At 36.3% G+C, this 17,889-nt stretch overlaps 2 protein-coding genes across 3 annotated transcripts; one reads left to right on the top strand and one right to left on the bottom strand.

Moving 5' to 3' along the window:
* Positions 1 to 462: 462 nt before the first annotated feature.
* Positions 463 to 10,983, bottom strand: dcaf8 (DDB1 and CUL4 associated factor 8). Its single transcript, XM_058761441.1, has 13 exons — positions 10,682 to 10,983; positions 9,826 to 9,895; positions 9,406 to 9,492; positions 8,229 to 8,869; positions 7,201 to 7,341; positions 6,679 to 6,773; positions 5,234 to 5,344; positions 4,912 to 5,042; positions 4,692 to 4,799; positions 4,409 to 4,539; positions 3,782 to 3,901; positions 2,687 to 2,803; positions 463 to 2,351 (listed from the first exon to the last, which is right to left on the bottom strand). The coding sequence occupies exons 2-13, from the start codon at positions 9,860 to 9,862 to the stop codon at positions 2,241 to 2,243; spliced, it is 1,830 nt and encodes a 609-aa protein (XP_058617424.1). The 5' UTR covers positions 9,863 to 9,895; positions 10,682 to 10,983; the 3' UTR covers positions 463 to 2,240.
* Positions 10,275 to 17,869, top strand: pcp4l1 (Purkinje cell protein 4 like 1). Of its 2 annotated transcripts, none has more exons than XM_058761522.1 (3): positions 10,275 to 10,545; positions 13,696 to 13,750; positions 14,730 to 17,869. In XM_058761522.1, exons 1-3 carry the CDS (start codon positions 10,543 to 10,545, stop codon positions 14,879 to 14,881), a joined length of 210 nt encoding a protein of 69 aa, XP_058617505.1. In that variant the 5' UTR covers positions 10,275 to 10,542; the 3' UTR covers positions 14,882 to 17,869. The 2 variants fall into 2 exon arrangements, with proteins under 2 accessions (XP_058617505.1, XP_058617498.1); XM_058761515.1 differs by lacking the exon at positions 10,275 to 10,545 and adding an exon at positions 11,709 to 11,912.
* The last annotated feature ends 20 nt before the right edge of the window (positions 17,870 to 17,889 follow it).

Raw genomic sequence — 17,889 nt, 5'->3', positions numbered from 1 at the left:
AGTCGGTTACACAGAAAATAAATTCCTCCTGTATTTACAGCAAATAAAGGCACTTGAAATAATAAGGCACGTGGTCAGAAACAGAAGAACAGATTTTTCTCTTTTTTTTTACTGCACAATTCGTACATGTTGTCTGAACTGAACTGAAAGAACACAATATTAGGCAGCGTGGGATAACTCGGATCAAAAAAAAAAAAGAACAAAGAAAAGAAGAAAAAAAAACATGCCAGTGATAGGACATTTTGAGCAGACAAGTGAGAATGAGAAAATGAACATTAACAGAAACTAATGCTTTTAATTTCAGTGACAATTAGGGTTGTAATCCAAAAAAGAAAAAGAAAAAAAATATATATATCCAATGTTTCCATTCATTTAAAAGTATTCTGTCTTATACAATATAAACCTCTGCATCAAATACCAATTCAATTTAGACACCCTTTGAAAGAGTAAGGGTTGAAGATTATTTTTACAGGTTTTTAATATTTATATATATATATATATATATATATATATATATATATATATCTTTATATATACATAGTCATTTAAGTTATTCTTCTCATACAAAAAGAGAAAAGTTGATACTTTATTCCCCTCACAAAAGAAGAAGGAAAAAAGGGGCAAAGTAATTCAAGCTCCTTACCCCTCCCTGCGTACCCCACAAGTGCTATCCCTCCCCTGCCATTAACCCATCCTTCTGAAATGAATAATTCCTTTCCACATGCAAGTCGCAACAGGTCACAGTCCATCCGTGTTTGCTCTTAACCAGCTGAATTCAAATACTGACAAAGAACAGACACCATTTTTATGAAAAAATGGGTTGTGAGGGCTTAGCCTTTCTCTGGCAAACACGGGAAATCCTGCTACATTTGATTCACGCCATATAGTTAGGCAAAGATCTTGAGGATGCGTATTCAAACAAAAGACAGAGGAAGAAACATGTATTCAACAAATCACTGGCTCCGAGCACATCATCGTCTTTGCTCTCAATTTTTACGGGACAGGGCTGAGAAGACGACGGTAGTCCGTGGAGAGTTACATTTTTAGCCATTAGAAATTTCTTAAAGAACTCCATCCAAGTGCAAATCCAAAAACCAAAGAGCTGGTGACAAATCTCTATTCAATTTAAAAGTCCACAGTAAATTGGAATTGCAGGGCAAAAAAAAAAAAAAAAAAACCTAAATTAGCAAAATTAACATTTAATCCAAGTATTGCATGCCCCCTAAGCGCACACTCGTCTTAGAGATTCAAAACTCAAAGCAGATCCCTGATTAAAGTGCACTCAGTAGCATGGGAGAGGGTGAACGGAGCAAAACAGCCAGCTCTGGAACCAGATTAAGCAGCTCTGGCTCATCTTCTGTGTCTTCAGTCAGATCTAAGAGAGCATAATTGACCTCAAGAAAATTTGCTGTGCCTGGCTTCAGCAAACGCGCACACACACACACACACACACAGGAGAAGAGATCAAAGACAAGACAGGATTGGACGGCCAGACGGCCCATGACAGTCCATCACTGCGATGAACAAAGATTGCAGTCCAAAAATAACAAACGTCAGCTCAGTCTTACATGGAGACATAAGCAGTTCAGATCACTGGAGAAAACTGATGAGGCCAGTAAAAGATGGTGCTGGTTTTTAGAACAAGTAACACTCATCATCTCAGTAATCTGCATAAGGACCGGCTTTGAGTGTCCGTACTGTCCCGTCATGCTGCGAACACATCGCTGTGAAAGAAAAGCTTCAAGTGGGACTGTTTACTACAGCACAGATGACAAATTTCCTCTTCTGCGCCTCACGACTGCTGCAGCAGCAAAACGCTGCTTCTAAAATTCGTGGTTGTTGATAAACTAAGGCAGCAAAACTGTAGAGGTGATATTTCTTGATCACTGTCTGTATTCTTCCTTGTGATACGCTGTAAAACTGGGAATGAAATGTGCCTGTATCCATGTTCATGTAAAATTGGAGTGGTTAACTGCATGTGTGGTTGCAAATATATAAAAAATACGAATATCAGTATCAGTTCTTCCCCTAATGATGTAATTTGTGTGTGTGGAGCATAAAGCCAGATTTCAGTCGTTTCCCTCTCCCTCACACTGTGTGTATGTATATATAAAGCTGTGTGTGTTTTTGTTGCTGGCCTTTCAGTGTCTATTTGTGTACCAGTGTGTTACTAGTATGTATGTGCTTAAATATATGGCAAGGAGCATGTGTGTGTGTGTAGGTGTGTGTAGGTGTGTGGCTCAGGAGGACATGCACTGCACATGGTCTGGCCCTCCCTCTTCTTCATCAGAGGAATCAGGCGAGCTCCAGGATTCGTCTGTGTCGCCCTCTCCTCCCTCCCCTCGCCGAGCCTACAAGGGGCAAAACATTGAGAAGCTATCAGTGTATAGTTTTCTTTTTAATGGCTATGAAGAGATCAGATCATGTAGGATGAGGTTAGGTTCTTTTCTGTCAGGTAAACCAATAGTTTGAAGAAGCATTATGAGGTTATTCTATTTATAGTTTGAAAAAGCATCAATGGTAGGTTACGTGTAGGAGGGAACAAAAACGCTACCATTTGAGTGATTTCAGTTTTAGACAGCAGCATGTTACTTTGCATAAAGTAGAAGGCACTGTATCTTTAATACCTAGAAATGGACTGGACTATATTGGTAATGAAAATTATCCTAGAAATGTAAGTTCTCACCCGCTGAGGTCTTCGGTTTCTCATGTGTCTCATCAGGAACCAGAGGAGCTGTGTGTCATACTGGTCACCATGACGAACACTGTCTTCATCACGTTCTCGCTTGTTCTTCTTCATTGCCTAAATAGTCATTTTAAAATATAAAACATTTGTTTTATTGCTTTTAACAAAAATATTTATTCACCCGTTTAAGTTTGCCATCAAAGTTTGGATACAATTTTTTTGTTGTTTTTGAAAGATATTTCTACTCACCAAGGATACATTAATTAACCAAAAATGCAGTAAAAATGTAATACTGTGAAATATTATTACAATTTTAAATAACTGTTTCCTAATTTATTTATGTGATGGCAAAGCTGAATTTTCACGTCACATGATCTGTCACAAATCTAATATGCTGATATGATACTTGGGTATCTTTTTATTATTAATATGTTTGTGGAAACCATGATACTTTTTTCCAGGATTCTTTCATTAAAAGGTCAAAAGAACAGCATTTATTTGAAATTGAAATTTTTTGTAAAAATGTAAAAGTATTTACTGCTATTTTCAATCAATTTAATGCATCCAAGTACTAATTTGTTTTTTTAATTAAAATAAATAAATAAATAATTTTTAAAAAATATCTTACTGATGCAGAACCTTTGAACCGTAGTTTACATACAGGGTTGGCTAAAAAACAAATCAAAGCATTATATAATTTAATATTTAATTCTTGTCAATTTCCATGACATTTTCAGACCCAGAAATGATCATTTTAAATATTTTAAGGTTTTCAACACTATCAGATGAAAAGGGTCATAATGCACATATTAAGCAATTACTTTTTGAATCTTGAAAATATGCTAAAAATTCAGCTTTGCCATCAGAGGAATAAATTACACTTTGAAATATATTAAAATAGAAACAGTTGTTGTAAATAGTAGTAGTAGTAATATTTCATAGTACCATTTTATTTTATTTTTGATCAAATAAATGCAGCCTTGTTGAGCAAGAGAGACTTAAAACATACATACATACATACATACATACATATATATATATATAGAGAGAGAGAGAGAGAGCACGAGAGTGTGGTGCAATATGTATAAAGTATACCTCTTTAAGTCCCTTTAGTGTTGTGGGATTCTCAGCAGTGGGCGCCCACAGCTTCACATCATGGTCTAAACCACTGGTGGCTAAACCTGGAAGATGAGGATGTGGCTCCAGACAGTTCACCTTAACACAGAAAGGGAATATTATTAACATATGTGACCCTGGACGACAAAACCAGTCTTGAGTGTCAATTTTTCGAACTCAGATTTATACATTATCTGAAAGCTGAATAAATAAGCTTTCCATTGATGTATGGTTTGTTAGACAATATTTGGCTGAGATACAACGATTTGAAAATCTGGAATCTGAGGATGCAAAAATATCTAAGTATTGAGAAAAACGTCTTTAAAGTTGTCCAAATGAAGTTCTTAGCAATGCATATTACTAATCAAAAATTAAGTTTTGATACATTTAAGGTAAGAAATTTACAAAATATCTTCAAGGAACATGATCTTTACTTAATATCCTAATGATTTTTGGCATTTTGACCCATACAATGTATTTTTGGCTATTGCTACAAATGTACTCCAGCAACTTAAGACTGGTTTTGTGGTCCAGGGTCACATATGATTTTTTTCAAACCAGAAGTTCAATGGTCTAGTTCAATTTTGTGAAGTGACAGTGTCTTACCACTCCTCCCCGGTCTCCCTCCATAAACTGAACCACACGAGCAGAGTTCTTATCCCAAAGGTAGATGTGTCCACAGTCACTGCCACTGACAACAAACTCACTACAGGGACCGTAAAAGTTAACTCCCTTCACTGGAGGAGGATTTTCCAATAGCAGATGGAAGACGAAAAAAGGGGCGATGATTAAGAACTGGATTTTACAAAAACTGAGTTTGTATTGGTTATAACATGCATGCAAATTGTGATGCAAGCACTATACTGCAATGAAATCAAATAGAAAGTACCTGTAGCATTGTTGCGGTGACCCTTGTATCTCCTGCGGTAATCTGCTCCATCACTGTGGCTGGAGTCAAAAAGGTAAATGTCCTCATCATTGTAACTTGCCAGCAGTTCTGAAAGACAGTTCAACAATGACACACTTTGAATGTTGCTACAACAAACCATGTAATGTAAAGCATGCAACCATGCAAGAGTCACTTTCTGAGAGTTATGTGTACATATTACCTGTGCCGTCATGGCTGTACACTAAACAGGTAATATTTGTTTTGGACTCGCTGGACACCAAGTGAGAGGGACAAAACTTCTTCAGCACACCATTATTATCGTGTTCATTTATTTTTCTCTGGTCATAGATCCTATCATATAAAGAGAGGAAGAGAGAGAAACAGTGAGTAATGCAGGACAACAGTTGCCCAGTCATGGTGCCGTTGGAGAAACAACTGTAAGTATAAAGTTTGACAGCTGTATCAGAAGCAGCTTGTGATAAAGACAATTGCATGACTTCTGTGTAAAGGAGGTGACATATCAGTGATGATGTTAGTCTCACCTGACATACTGGTCTCTACCACCCACAGCAAAGTGGTGTGTGTTAGCTGGATTCACGAAAATGGTGTACAGCCCCACTTTCTTTTCACCCTCCTTCACCACCACCAGTTTGCTGAGAGATTAAAGAAGAAAGAAACAGAAAAAGATTGGTCAACATTATATGCTTCACATAAAACAAAAGAATGAAATGTAGCCCATGAATCACACTATGTACTATCTACTCTGACTGCAATCTTACCTTGAAGAATTAAATAACATTTTTATAAGTTTGAGTGTAAAGAGATGCCAGTAATGGTTTTGGGATCCAATGAGGAAGAATCTGATTGTCAAAATATCATTTCAAATCATTTTCTGTTTCTTTCTACAGCAGACGTTCTTCTATTGTTGGCCTTTTGGCCATTTTTATTTTTGTAGTATAGAAAAGAAAATATGAGAAGAAGAGGGGATCGGGATTGCAAGCCAGAATATCAAACACCTTCACTTTTAAGCTGCAGGATAAAAATATGTCTTAAAAAAAAAGAAAAGAAATTGACAATCAGGCTGATTCTAAGATTTCAAGGACCTAAGTATGAGCTGTTTTTACACAGCAGTAAGTGTGAAAAGAGATCACATAAGATATTTTTATGGGTAAGTAGACCAAATTTAGCCCAAATAAAGTGAGTCTAATGCTCTGAACCATTATTAAAAATAATTTTAAAGAAGTCGCAAAAAGTCTCACAAAGGCTACATTTATTTGATTACAAATAGAGTAAAAACAGTAATATTGTGAAATATTACCATTTAAAACAACTGTTTTCTATATTTAATTTTCAGCAGCCATTACTCCAGTCTTTAGTGTCACATGATCCTTCAGAACTAATTTGGTGCAAACGAAACATTTCTTATTAATATCACTGTTGGAAACAGTTGTGCTGCTTAATATTTCTAAAGAAACTGTAATATACCTTTTAAGGATTAAGTATAGAACAGCACAGCAAGAACAGCATTTATTTGAAACATTATAAATGTGTTTACATTTTTATCAATATAATAAATCTTTCCTGAATACAGGTACTCATTTCATTAAAAATATCTTACTGACCCCAAACTTTGAACTGCTGGGTTTATCTTGTTATTAAATGCTACAGTTTTATAGCATTACTTCTCTGAGGTATAGTAATTAAGCTTTTCCCAATAAAGCAAGCAATTAGCAGAGTTTCCCACATTAATTTAAAAACAACAGCTTGTGTATCAGAGATGTTAAAAGTACCACTGTTAAGTAAACCATATAATAACCTGTGACAAAAGCTTCCACTGACTCATCTAGTTGCTGACACAATTCTTTGTAGGATATCTAATCCTGCCCCTGTTCACTTGTGTCACTCTGCTGAAGTGCTTCTTTTCTTTTCCTTTCCTTCAGCAATCTTAGGGCTGTTTGTGACATTTGTGACATGACTGTGCACTCACTTGGCAGGTCTGTCTAAACGCAAGTCAATGCCGAACACTACTGCATCTTCACCAGCGGAGAGGAAAGAGCAGGGAGAGTCTGGCTCCAGTGCAAGCTGAGAGGAAAAAAATAAAAAAAGCAGCATTTTAATCACAAGCATTCCCATGTGACTCTTTTTATATCTTGCAATAAACCAATAAAACATATCGGTTTTGATATTATAGAAAAAAAAGGTTCTTTGTTTTTTTCACCACAACATGATTGAATGCTTGATTCTGATTGGGTGACAGGTTTCCAAGCTGTTGATTAGTGAATGTATGTGACTGTAAAGCTCCAACTAGTCACATTTCAAACCTGTTCAAACCGGTAACCACGGAACAAGCAAGATGAGAACAATTAATTTTGGAAAATTAATATACACGCCAGAATAATGGCCACAACTTGAAACACCATGGAGTTATCATTCATTTTCAATAATCGGTCTGTCATAAATTATTTATGTTAAATATACAATTAAACAAAGCTTTTAAGGTTGATCATACCTTATGAGCTGCACCTTTGTGCTGAGCCACTCTTTTGGTGTTCTTGCAACGTTGTGTGGCAGAAAGCTCGGCCACCCTGATCTGTCCATCTCGGGCACACATGGCCAAAGTGGAGTCACCACTGTGTGGGAGGAACTTTGCCTGGGGACAGAATAATAAATAATAAAGAGGATGCATTGATTTAAATGTATACATTTTAAAATCTTCTTCTGGACATCTGGAACTAAGATTTAACACCTTTAGTGGATCCACACAAAAAAGAGGTTTCTGTCCAACAATAGCAACCCAATAAAAAAAGAAAATCACAAATACGACAACGGCTAAACCACTGATGTGGTTTTATGGTGGTTATTTTAATAACAATCACATTCTAAACACTTCTAATGTACACCACCGTTCAAAATTTTGGGATCAGTACAATTTATATGAAAATTACTAACAGTAGAGACTTTTCCACTGTTACAAAATTATTATTTTTTTTTAAATAAATACTGTTCTTTTGAACTTTCTATTAATAAAGGAATCCTGAAAAAATTACAGTTTCCACAAAAATATTAAGCAGCACAATTGTTTTAAACACTAATAATAAGAAATGTTTCTTGAGCACCAAATCAGCATATTAGAATGATTTTTGAAGAATTATGACACCGATGACTGGCATAATGACTGCTGTAAATTCAGCTTTCCAATCAAAAGAAGAAATTACACTTTAAATATATTAAAATATAAAACAGTTCTTGTTTGTAATTATATTTCCCAATATTATCCAATAAATGCAGCCTTGGTGAGCATAAGGGACGTCTTTCAAAAACATTAAAAACTTACTGACCCCAAACCTTTGAACAGCAGTGTTACAGTAGAGGTTAAAACTGTTTTTGAAAAATTTGTAATTATTCTCTAACAAGATAATGTTTGCCATTAGTGACCTTAAATTCGGAGCGGCACAGCAATGTGCCACTTTTTTTAATCGAAATGCATAGATTTCACAGCTTCAGACAACTGCAGTCAGCTGAACTGCACTTGTTCACCTGAAAGACATTGCTCTTATGTCCACTGTCAAACTCCAGCTCCGCCCTTCTGCGAGCCCAGTCCCAGATCACCACACGGAGGTCATCGCTGCCGGAAGCCAGGCGGGTGCCAGAAGGGTTAAAGTGGAGGGTGTTCACGCAGCCTGTGTGTCTCTCCAGACGGCCCTGCAGCTCCAGCCTCTGCACTAGACCTCGCGCTCCACACACCCTCCTCACAAACTGATGTGAATCACGGCCGATCTCTCGGGCACGTAGCGATGGGACCGCGTGCCACGAAGGGCGACTCAGGTCACACAGGTCTGCTCCCAGCCACGCTTCCATGGCTTGCTCATCTTCTTCCTCAGCATCCTCTTCTTCCTCCTCCTCTTCTTCATCGTCATCATCTGAACTGGAAGAGTGGCGTGTGGCTCCACCACTGGGTCGATTCCTCTTCCTGGCGGATCTCTTACTTTCATCTTTTCCCCTCTCTCTCTGTCCTCCTCCCTCACTCTCTCTTTCTCCTTCTTCAGTGAGAGAGTACAGACCACTGCCATCCATGCTGTCGGTGTCCTCCTCTTCTCCTGGTCCCTGCTTCTGCTCAGAGTTTGCCAAAGCCCTGTCCTGACCATCCTCACTTCCCTCTGGGACTGAACTCAAATTTGCTGTCAAGAGAAAACTTGAAAAATTAGTGGATCACTGCTTATTTACATATCAAGGTGTCAAGGTCAAGGTGACTCCAACATTATCTACGATTCCATAACAAATACACATCAGTTCACGATTTTAAGGTGTGTTGGATGCATTAAAATGTTCAAAAATAACAGTAAAGACACTTAAAATATTACTCAAGTATTCTATTTCAAATAAATGCTGTTGGTTTCCACAAAACTATTAAGCAGCACAACTGTTTTCAACGTTGATAATAAAAATAAATGTTGCATATTAGATGATTTCTGAAAGATAGTGTGACACTGAAGACTGGAAAATTAAGGTTTGCCATCACAGGAATAAATTACACTTAAAAAATAAAAAGTCATTTTAAATTATAACAATATTTTACTATATTACTAATCAAATAAATTACAGCCTTAGTGAGCACAAGAGATGTCTTTCAAAAGCATGAACAAAAAAATCTTACTGACCACAAACATATGAACAGCACTGAATATGACATTTACGACTATATTTGTGTTCATACCTGAATCAGGACTGGTCTGGGCCTCTGGCGCTGCAGATGTGTCTGCCTCCTCTCTTCCTTCTCCAGGTTCCGGATCATCAGAACCACCTGGTAAATCAGGCCCATAAAAATCGGCTACTTTCACCATCATTTGAATACATCAGAGATTACGAGCATTTCACCCAAAACTTTATTCACTCTCGCATTGACCTTATTTTATTGTATTTTTCCATGAAGCACAAAATGAGATGTTAATAATAATGTCAGTGCTGTAGTTAGTGACTTAGTGTTGGTCTAATGCTCAGGAAAAGATCATATGAATTCAGAAGACAAGTAATAATGAGAATAAATTGCATGGATTATTGTTACGAATATTTCATGGCAATTTTTGAACAATTTTCAGTTTTGGGTGAACTTTTACTTAATTCATGATTTACTTACCATTTGGAACACTGGATTTACCATCTGTATCGCACATTCTGTCTGACTGTCTCTTCTGACAGAAGAGACCCTATAAAAAAAAAAGAGAGAGAAAATGGCTTGCTACAATCAATCACACATTGGATATTCACTAGATAACATTATTTATTTTCAAGACAAAAAAATTATTTGAGGGTACTGTTAAAGAATGCTTGACAGATCACTTAAAGATGATATTTCATAGTCAATGATTACTAGAGGTCTAATCAAAATGCATGTCTTCAAACTGATGAACATAAAAAGACATTACTGCCATTTTGACAGGTGCTGACCCCAGATAGTGACTGACAGGATCCCTGACATCAGCTAAAAGTGACAAAATAATCCTGCTTCTACAGTAAATAGCTAGTAAACACCTGCCTCTAATCGCAATACCCATGACATTACCTTGTACAGTAACAATTGAGTCCAACTGCAGACGACCCTTAGATAGCAGCTTACAAGTGTTGATGCATTAATGTTAATGCCACATAACTTGACAGTGCGCAGTAAACTGGCTGCAACTAGCTAGTGTGCTAACTAATCTTAGCATTTGCTTTTGTGGCATTACCCTGGTCAAAAATAGAAAAGCTGCTGGCTAGTTTTGCAAACGCACACGGATGTTGGCAGGCAAATAGTTCTACAGTTCGAACAAAGAAATATATTCTTAAGATCACAAAAACATCCCGACGAGGAAATATGGTATGTGTCGTGCACGAAAAACACAAGTTCAACATGTCAGTTGCGGATATGTTATGAGTGCTGACTCGAGCTGACAACATGTAAACATTGGTCGTTGCGAGAAAATGGAGAGCGAACTAGCGAGCGGTGGTGTTACCTCTAACGTACTGTAGGCCCAAAGTCTCCGCACTTGTTAATCCTCTGCGCAGATTTCCCTTCCTTCTCCTTCGAGTCAAGCGCAAACAAAAGCTCGACACATTAGTGAGATGCGCCCGCAACACGCTCACGCACTGGCGATCCAAAAAACCCCGCAGTTTTAGGTCACGTTTTTGGTCGTGCCCGCAGTGTTTATGTTTTGGCTGATCTGCTTCGTTTGCACTTCTGTTTTTTTCCTTTCTCTTTCCTTTTTTTCTCTCTTTCTTTTTCCGGCAAGACGCTCGTTCTCCGGAAGTAGGTCTAGATCCACAAACAAAGCAGCGCTTAATATCACACTACACAATGTGAGACATTATGTTCACTTTAAAAATACACATATACACACACACTAGGATTGTTTTTTTTTTTCTTTCCCAGTATTGATTATGAATACGCCATTTACGTTATGCTTACAACATAACACATTAATAATAATAATAATAATAATTCGAAAACAATTACAGAATTATTATTGTTGTTAAGCTATGATTATTATACCAATTGCATATTCACCATCAGTAACAAAAACAGCCTAGTTATACCAAAAAAAGTATGGCGCAATGTCTGACCATATCTGAAAATAGTATTTTAATTAAATAATGATAATAATCAAGAATGAAAATAAATAAATAAATAAATAAATAATGATGATGATAATAATAATAATAACAACAACAACGAAGTTTTCATAATATTTAATAATCTTAAGATTATAATTAAAGAAATTTGTTATACCAATTCATCAACAGTGATAAAAACAGCAGCATAACCTGTTTTTACAGATAAAAATGTTGCCCAATATTTGATCGTATTTCATTTTATTTTCAAAATAATATTGAACATTTTTTGATTAATTAGGGCTAATAATCAAGATTGCAAATAATAATAATAAAAACATTTCAACATTCCATTAATAAAAACATTCAAATTTATTATTATTCTAGTACACTGGCCAGAGAGAGAGAGAGAAAGAGAGAGAGAGAGAGAGAGCAGGGGCGTGTTTTTCGGGATGTGAGATGGAGATTCACTTCTCTGCGTAATATTCTCGGTTCAGTTGTTCTGACATAATTTTAAAGCACTCGGACAAAAAAAAGGGAAATTTCTACTGAATTTATTTAGTGTTTCAAAGTCACGCTACAAATTATCCCGCGAACCCAAAACGACATTCGACTTCCCTCAGAACTATGAGTGAGGTGAGTGTTCATTTGTTATTTTAAATCGGATAAAGCAGATTAATTTAAAAGTTAATTAGAAATTTATAACAAAAGTATAAACATCTATAGCATTACGTTCAATGTAAATATATTCTTTGTTGAGGCAAAAAAGGATTCAGTAATTTAAATTCTTTGAGCCATTGTTAAGTTAGCTTCATAAAGATCAGATTGCTTAGCTGTCAAGCCACCTCCAATTTGTCTTCAGTAAAGATGAGTAATATAAAAGGGTTGTGTTTTTCATCTTTACTAAAAAGAAATTAGAGGTGGGTTTACAACTAAGCCATCTACTCTTTTTCAATTTTACAAATTTTACAATTTACAGTGCTTTTTACTCAGTGAGAAAATATAAAATCTTTGATTTCCCTGTTTAAAATGAAAGTGTGGTGCTTTACATTCTTTTGTGTGTCCCATTAATTGGCAATTAATAAGTGGCTCAGGGGAGCTTGACCTTGCTGATATGAGCTTGGCTAATTAGCAGATGGAGATTGTGCCGTGAGGCTTGTGTGTATCACTGATGTGTGAGAGTGAAAATAAAGAGCTGGCTGAGGTAATGTAGCAGAGAAAAAGTAATAGCCAACACACTGGGAGCCAGCTGGCTGGATGGGATCTTTCCCCCCTTCATCATCATGTCTTTTAAGTGTGAAAGCCAGAAGTGTGAAAAATCTTACCTTCATAATACTCATATAACCTACTTTTGGCAAATTATAAGACAGAAAATAAACAACAAAATGGCATATACAAAGAAAACAAAATCTCTTGAGACAAAAGTTGTCATGTTTTTACACTCAAAGGGATTTTATCTGACAGCTTAGAGACTGCGGTGGATGTATGCTTTAAAACCTACTAGAGAGAGGAAGACGAGGCAAGTTCAGAGTTAGGGTAAGGTGAAGAGGTTCTTTCATTCCAAAAAAAAAAGGGATTATAGAGGGAGGGCTGCAGAGATTTGCATTTGAAAGAGTCCCTTGCAGCAAGAGAGTGCATAATATGTGTATATGTGTGTGTGTGTGTGTGTGTGTGTTTAGGCAATGTTCTATTTCGTTCTCTCTTAATGACATTTTCTGTGCTCTACAGATAATATGTAAGTAATTGCAGTATATTAACTGCTAAAAGCAAACATTACATTAAAATAAATATTACCTTAAATTATGTGATGCAAGAAATAAATGAATTAAATTGGCACATTTTGGATGTCAGTGTCTATATGAATAACTCAAATCTAGGGCATCATCTCAAGGCTAATTTGTTCTCGTAATTGAAGAAGCAAGGTCACTGATATACTGAATGCATTTTGGCCTCAAGTAGTTTACTCATGCTGTGCGCATTGAAAAGGCAACATAAGGATAGTGACGGATTCTATCTTCAACAAAAATACAAATGCACACTTTTATTTAACCTCTAGATAAACGTGATATTTGTGAACCTCACTAAAAATGTCAACAAGGATAAATTAATTTAAAAAATAACATAAAATATACACCCATGCATATACACACACACTAAGCTTGCATGTTATGGCGATCCTCTCCAGGGCTGAGTGCCACTGTTCCAGATTGCACACAGAATTGAAAAAGGAGGATTAAACCGATGGGGATTAAGGGGTCTTTATCACTCACTGTCCTAACACATGACTCATAAAGCCCATATCAGCTTTTAATTTAATGGCAGACCTCATAAAAATTCACAAATGTTGTTTTGTTTGTACTGCATGTATGAATGCTTTCACACAACGATAAACCTGAATGTTGCCGTCTCTTTCCTGCAGAACAGTTCATCTGATCCTCCCAACAGCACTCAGGGGCCCACCACAGATAAAAAAGGTGCGTTTATGCGTTTCATTACACCATGTTTGATTTTTCATAATTGACTTCTTGAAAACTCCCCCGTGTTTTGTTCTCCACCAGAACTGTACAGTTACATAAGGCCAGGTTTATACCACAAAACAGATGTCTACCAGTTCAGTCTGATTGTTATCCGTTTTTACTATTTTTATCATAAAAGATCAGTTCAGTTCTCTCTTTCTCCATCCCCTTAACCAAAAAGCGCACATGCACACCCATGAGAACTGAAGCACGCATTTACTCGGGAGACCGTTCTTTATTGCATATCTAGTGAAGGTTGGTTATTCCCATAAGGTCAGGGTATATTCAGCTGACTTACCCTTTCATCTCAACGAAGCCCTGACGTTGCAAACCGCATCAGCTAATTAAATGAGCTCGTAATAACTTAAAGGGATATTTCATCTAATAAGAAGATATTTTGAAGGATGATTCAGCTGGTTTTGATCTAGTATGACCTGTGAGCATGATGCATTATATGCATATCTGTTTCCTTCTTTTCAAGACAGTTAAACCTTTAAAAAATCATTACGGGGTTTTACTGTTAAATTTATATATATGAAAATATCTTAGGCTTGTTTTAACCACAGGCCTTTTTTTAGTCATTTAACCAATAATCCATTTAAAAAACTCATCGACTTTGGGTAGATGGAACTCATAGATTCGAACTCATTTACAGTTTTCGGCCCTCAAAAGTACGTCATTCCTGCAGCACATCCCTGCATATTAATTTAAGATACAAGAAAATATTTTAACATCGAAACAAATAGACACTGAAAATATGTTCTGCTAAGAGATATTAGAATGGTTGCATTTTTTACAGTTCTGTGGTATGAAGATGTGTAAACAATTTATGTAACAGGATTTAACCTGAATTAGGACACACTGGCTTCAAAAATGTAAGAAATCCTTTTACTGTGTCATCGACATTGGCAGTGTTTCTATGTCATGTGCCCCTCAGCCCCCCAGGAGAAACCGGCGGACAAAGCGGGGAAGAACCCTACGCAAGAACCCGAAGAAGAGATTGACATTGATCTGGATGCGCCAGAGACGGAAAAGGCAGCTTTGGCAATACAGAATCAGTTCAGACGCTTCCAGAAGAAAAAGAAGTAGAAAAGGGAAGAATGAACGAAAGGATCAGTGCAGAGGACAAAAAAACTTCCGCAATATTCAAAATGGAAAGAGATTTAATAAGGAAGAGACAGAGAAAAGGGAAAAGTCAAGTGTGGGTGGGAAATTAGGGGTTTGGAAAACAAATGATAGCCCTGTGGCATCAACATGCTGGGTTGATTAGAGTTTAGTACATAGGAATAGAGAAGGATTTTCACTTTAAAAGACATTGCAGATTTTGTTCTTGTTGTGTTTGTCTAGATTTGTCTCCATCCTTTCTCTCCTCTCCTGTAGACATAAATATAGGTAGGAACGTGTTATTGACATGCTCAACACACATCTGTCATTTAATACAGTATATTTAGTATATCATTGATGCAAAATGTAACTGATATAAATGTAAGAATTCAAAGGGCAGTAATGACCAAATGTTACACTGCACCACAGTTAAACATGCTGGTGTGAATTAGCATAGATATGAAGTAGCTTAGTTGTAAATGCATTCTTAGTGGTAGGCCTAGCTCTTTTTTCTTTCTAAATGATGAGTGTTTGAAAAAAATAAAGAAATCTCAGTAACACCATTATCTGTTTAGCATTAGTTAACTACATTAACATGAACATGAACTAACAATTAAATACTCCTAATGCATTCATCAATATCAGTTAATGTTAATGCATAATTAAAAACATTTATGTTAACAAAGATTAATGATACAGTAACAAAGGAACAGCTCGCTGTTAATGTTAGTTAATGCATTATTAGGTGTTACCGAAATTTCTTTATATCAACAGTAGACCACATAATGATTTGATAACAGAAAAAATATATTAACCAGACATTAAAAGAAGAATTAGCAATAACAATATCTTGCATATTTCTGCATTTTGGACAGGTATTTAATCAAAACACTGTATAAAATGAAGTAGCTTGTTACAGTGCCCTCCACTCATATTGGCTCCCTTGGTAAATATGAGCAAAGGCGGCTGTGAAAATAAATCTGCTTTGTTGATCTTTTTGAAATTTTTAACCTTTCATTGAAGTAAAACAACTGAAAGTGGGGAGAAAATCTCATGGTGAAATAAATGTTTTTCTCCAATGCATGTTGGCCACAATTATTGGCACCCCTAGAAATTCTTATGAGTAAAATATCTCTAAAGTATATTACATCCATATTTAAATTTTTTTAGCACACCAGGGTGACTAGGAGCATGAAATTGTCCAGCCATGACTTGCTGTTCCACAGGATTATAAATATAAGGAACACAAAGGCCAAATTCCCTTAATCATCCATCACAAGGTGTAAAACCAAAGAATATAGTTCTGATGTGCAGAACAAGATTGTTGAGCTTCACAAAATAGAAAATGGCTTTAAGAAAAGAGCTAAAGCATTGAAAATCCCCATTTCCACCATCAGGGGAATAATTAAGAGGTTCCTGTAAACTAAAGATGTTACAAATCTGCCTGGAAGAGGACGTGTGTCTATATCGTCCTAATGCACGATGAGGAGGAGAGTTTGAGTGGTGAAAGACTCTCCAAGGATCACAGCTGGAGAATTGCAGAGATTAGTTGAATATTGGGGTCAGAAAGCTTAAAAAATATATATCAAAGAGCCCCTACATCACCACATGTTGTTCGGGAGGATTTCAAGAAAAATTGTCCTCGCTCATCCAAAAACAAACTCCAGCATATTCAGTTGTCAGACACGACTGGAACTTCAAATAGCACTGGCTTATATGGTCACATGAAACAAAACAACAAAAAAATGATTTTTGGCAGCAAACCCTCCAGATAGGTTTAGTACAAACAGGGATAAAAAGTACCCCATGCCCACTGTTAAATATACTGCTGGATCTTTAATGTTGTGGGCCTATTTTTCTGCCGGAGGTCCTGCTCATCTTGTTCAGACGCATGGCATCATGGATTCAATCAAATACCAACAGATAAAAAAATCTAAACCTGTCTGCCTCTGTTAGAAAGCTTATAATGGGCTTTGGTTGGATCTTCTATCAGGACAATAATCCAAAACATTATAAAGGATCTGGAGAGATTCTGTATGAAGGAATGGTCTCTGATCTCTTATCAGGTGTTCTCAAAACTCATCAGGCATTATAGGAGAAAACTCAGAGCTATAATTGGGTGCCAATAATTGTGGCCAACATGAACTAGAGAAAGCATTTATTTCACAATGAGATTTCCCTCCACTTTCAATTGATTTACTTCAATGATAGGTTAAAATGTTGTGAATTTTTTGAATGAAAGATAAACAATGCAGATTTAATTTCACAGCCGCCTTTGCTCATATTTACCAAGGGTGCCAATATTAGTGAAGGGCACTATATTTTCAAATTTGTCCCTATTCATGCAAATGGCATGTGAAACAGGCAAAGTATGACATTTTTGCTCAATTTACTGTATTTTACCGGCTGGTTGAATTTAGCACAAGGCCGAGAACCTTTTTAAGTCACGTCATACTCACTGAAATTAGCATAATGCCTTTAATTTTTGCTTTATTGCCAGTTACAGGCGTGCAGTGAGATCCTTGAATTTTTGGCTAGTCAAATGAAGATGATTATCAAGGAAAGTGTACCATTTGATCTATTTTAAGTGTCTTTCTCTTTCTCCTTCCCCTATAATTAAAGCGGTCTCTACAGATATCTCAGAATAGCTCATAATAATGAGAGCAGTCTATAGACACTCATGATTATCTCACAGTTAATGGGACAAATGATGCCTGTAATTGCATTGAGACAGGTGTGATGAAAATGTCATCGGTGTTTGATCGTTTTCAAATAATCACTGGCAATGCAACAATTTAATACATATGTTATTATTCTGTATGTTTTATATAAAGTATGACACATTTTACTGTTGGACAGTTATCTTGTCCTGTATTGCCCTGTACTTCTTTTTCTGTACATGTACTTATGTGCGCTTGAGTGCTCTAACCCACACTTGTTTCTTTTTTCTCCGTGTGACTCAGTCTAAAATATATGCTTCAATAGCAAGAACC

Source organism: Onychostoma macrolepis, chromosome 02, assembly GCF_012432095.1.
Source record: "Onychostoma macrolepis isolate SWU-2019 chromosome 02, ASM1243209v1, whole genome shotgun sequence".
Classification (NCBI taxonomy): Eukaryota; Metazoa; Chordata; class Actinopteri; order Cypriniformes; family Cyprinidae; genus Onychostoma; species Onychostoma macrolepis.
Note: the sequence above shows the minus strand (reverse complement) of the source record. Positions and strands in the feature narration are given on the sequence as shown.

Coding starts and splice junctions, on each gene's coding strand:
- pcp4l1 (XM_058761515.1), top strand. Junction 13,751..14,729: donor GCCCACCACAGATAAAAAAG/GTGCGTTTATGC, acceptor TGTGCCCCTCAG/CCCCCCAGGAGAAACCGGCG.
- dcaf8 (XM_058761441.1), bottom strand. CDS start 9,862: ATGTGCGATACAGATGGTAAATCCAGTGTTCCAAATG. Junction 7,342..8,228: donor ATAAGAGCAATGTCTTTCAG/GTGAACAAGTGC, acceptor TTCTGTCCCCAG/GCAAAGTTCCTCCCACACAG. Junction 4,800..4,911: donor GTACAGCCATGACGGCACAG/GTAATATGTACA, acceptor ACTGTCTTTCAG/AACTGCTGGCAAGTTACAAT.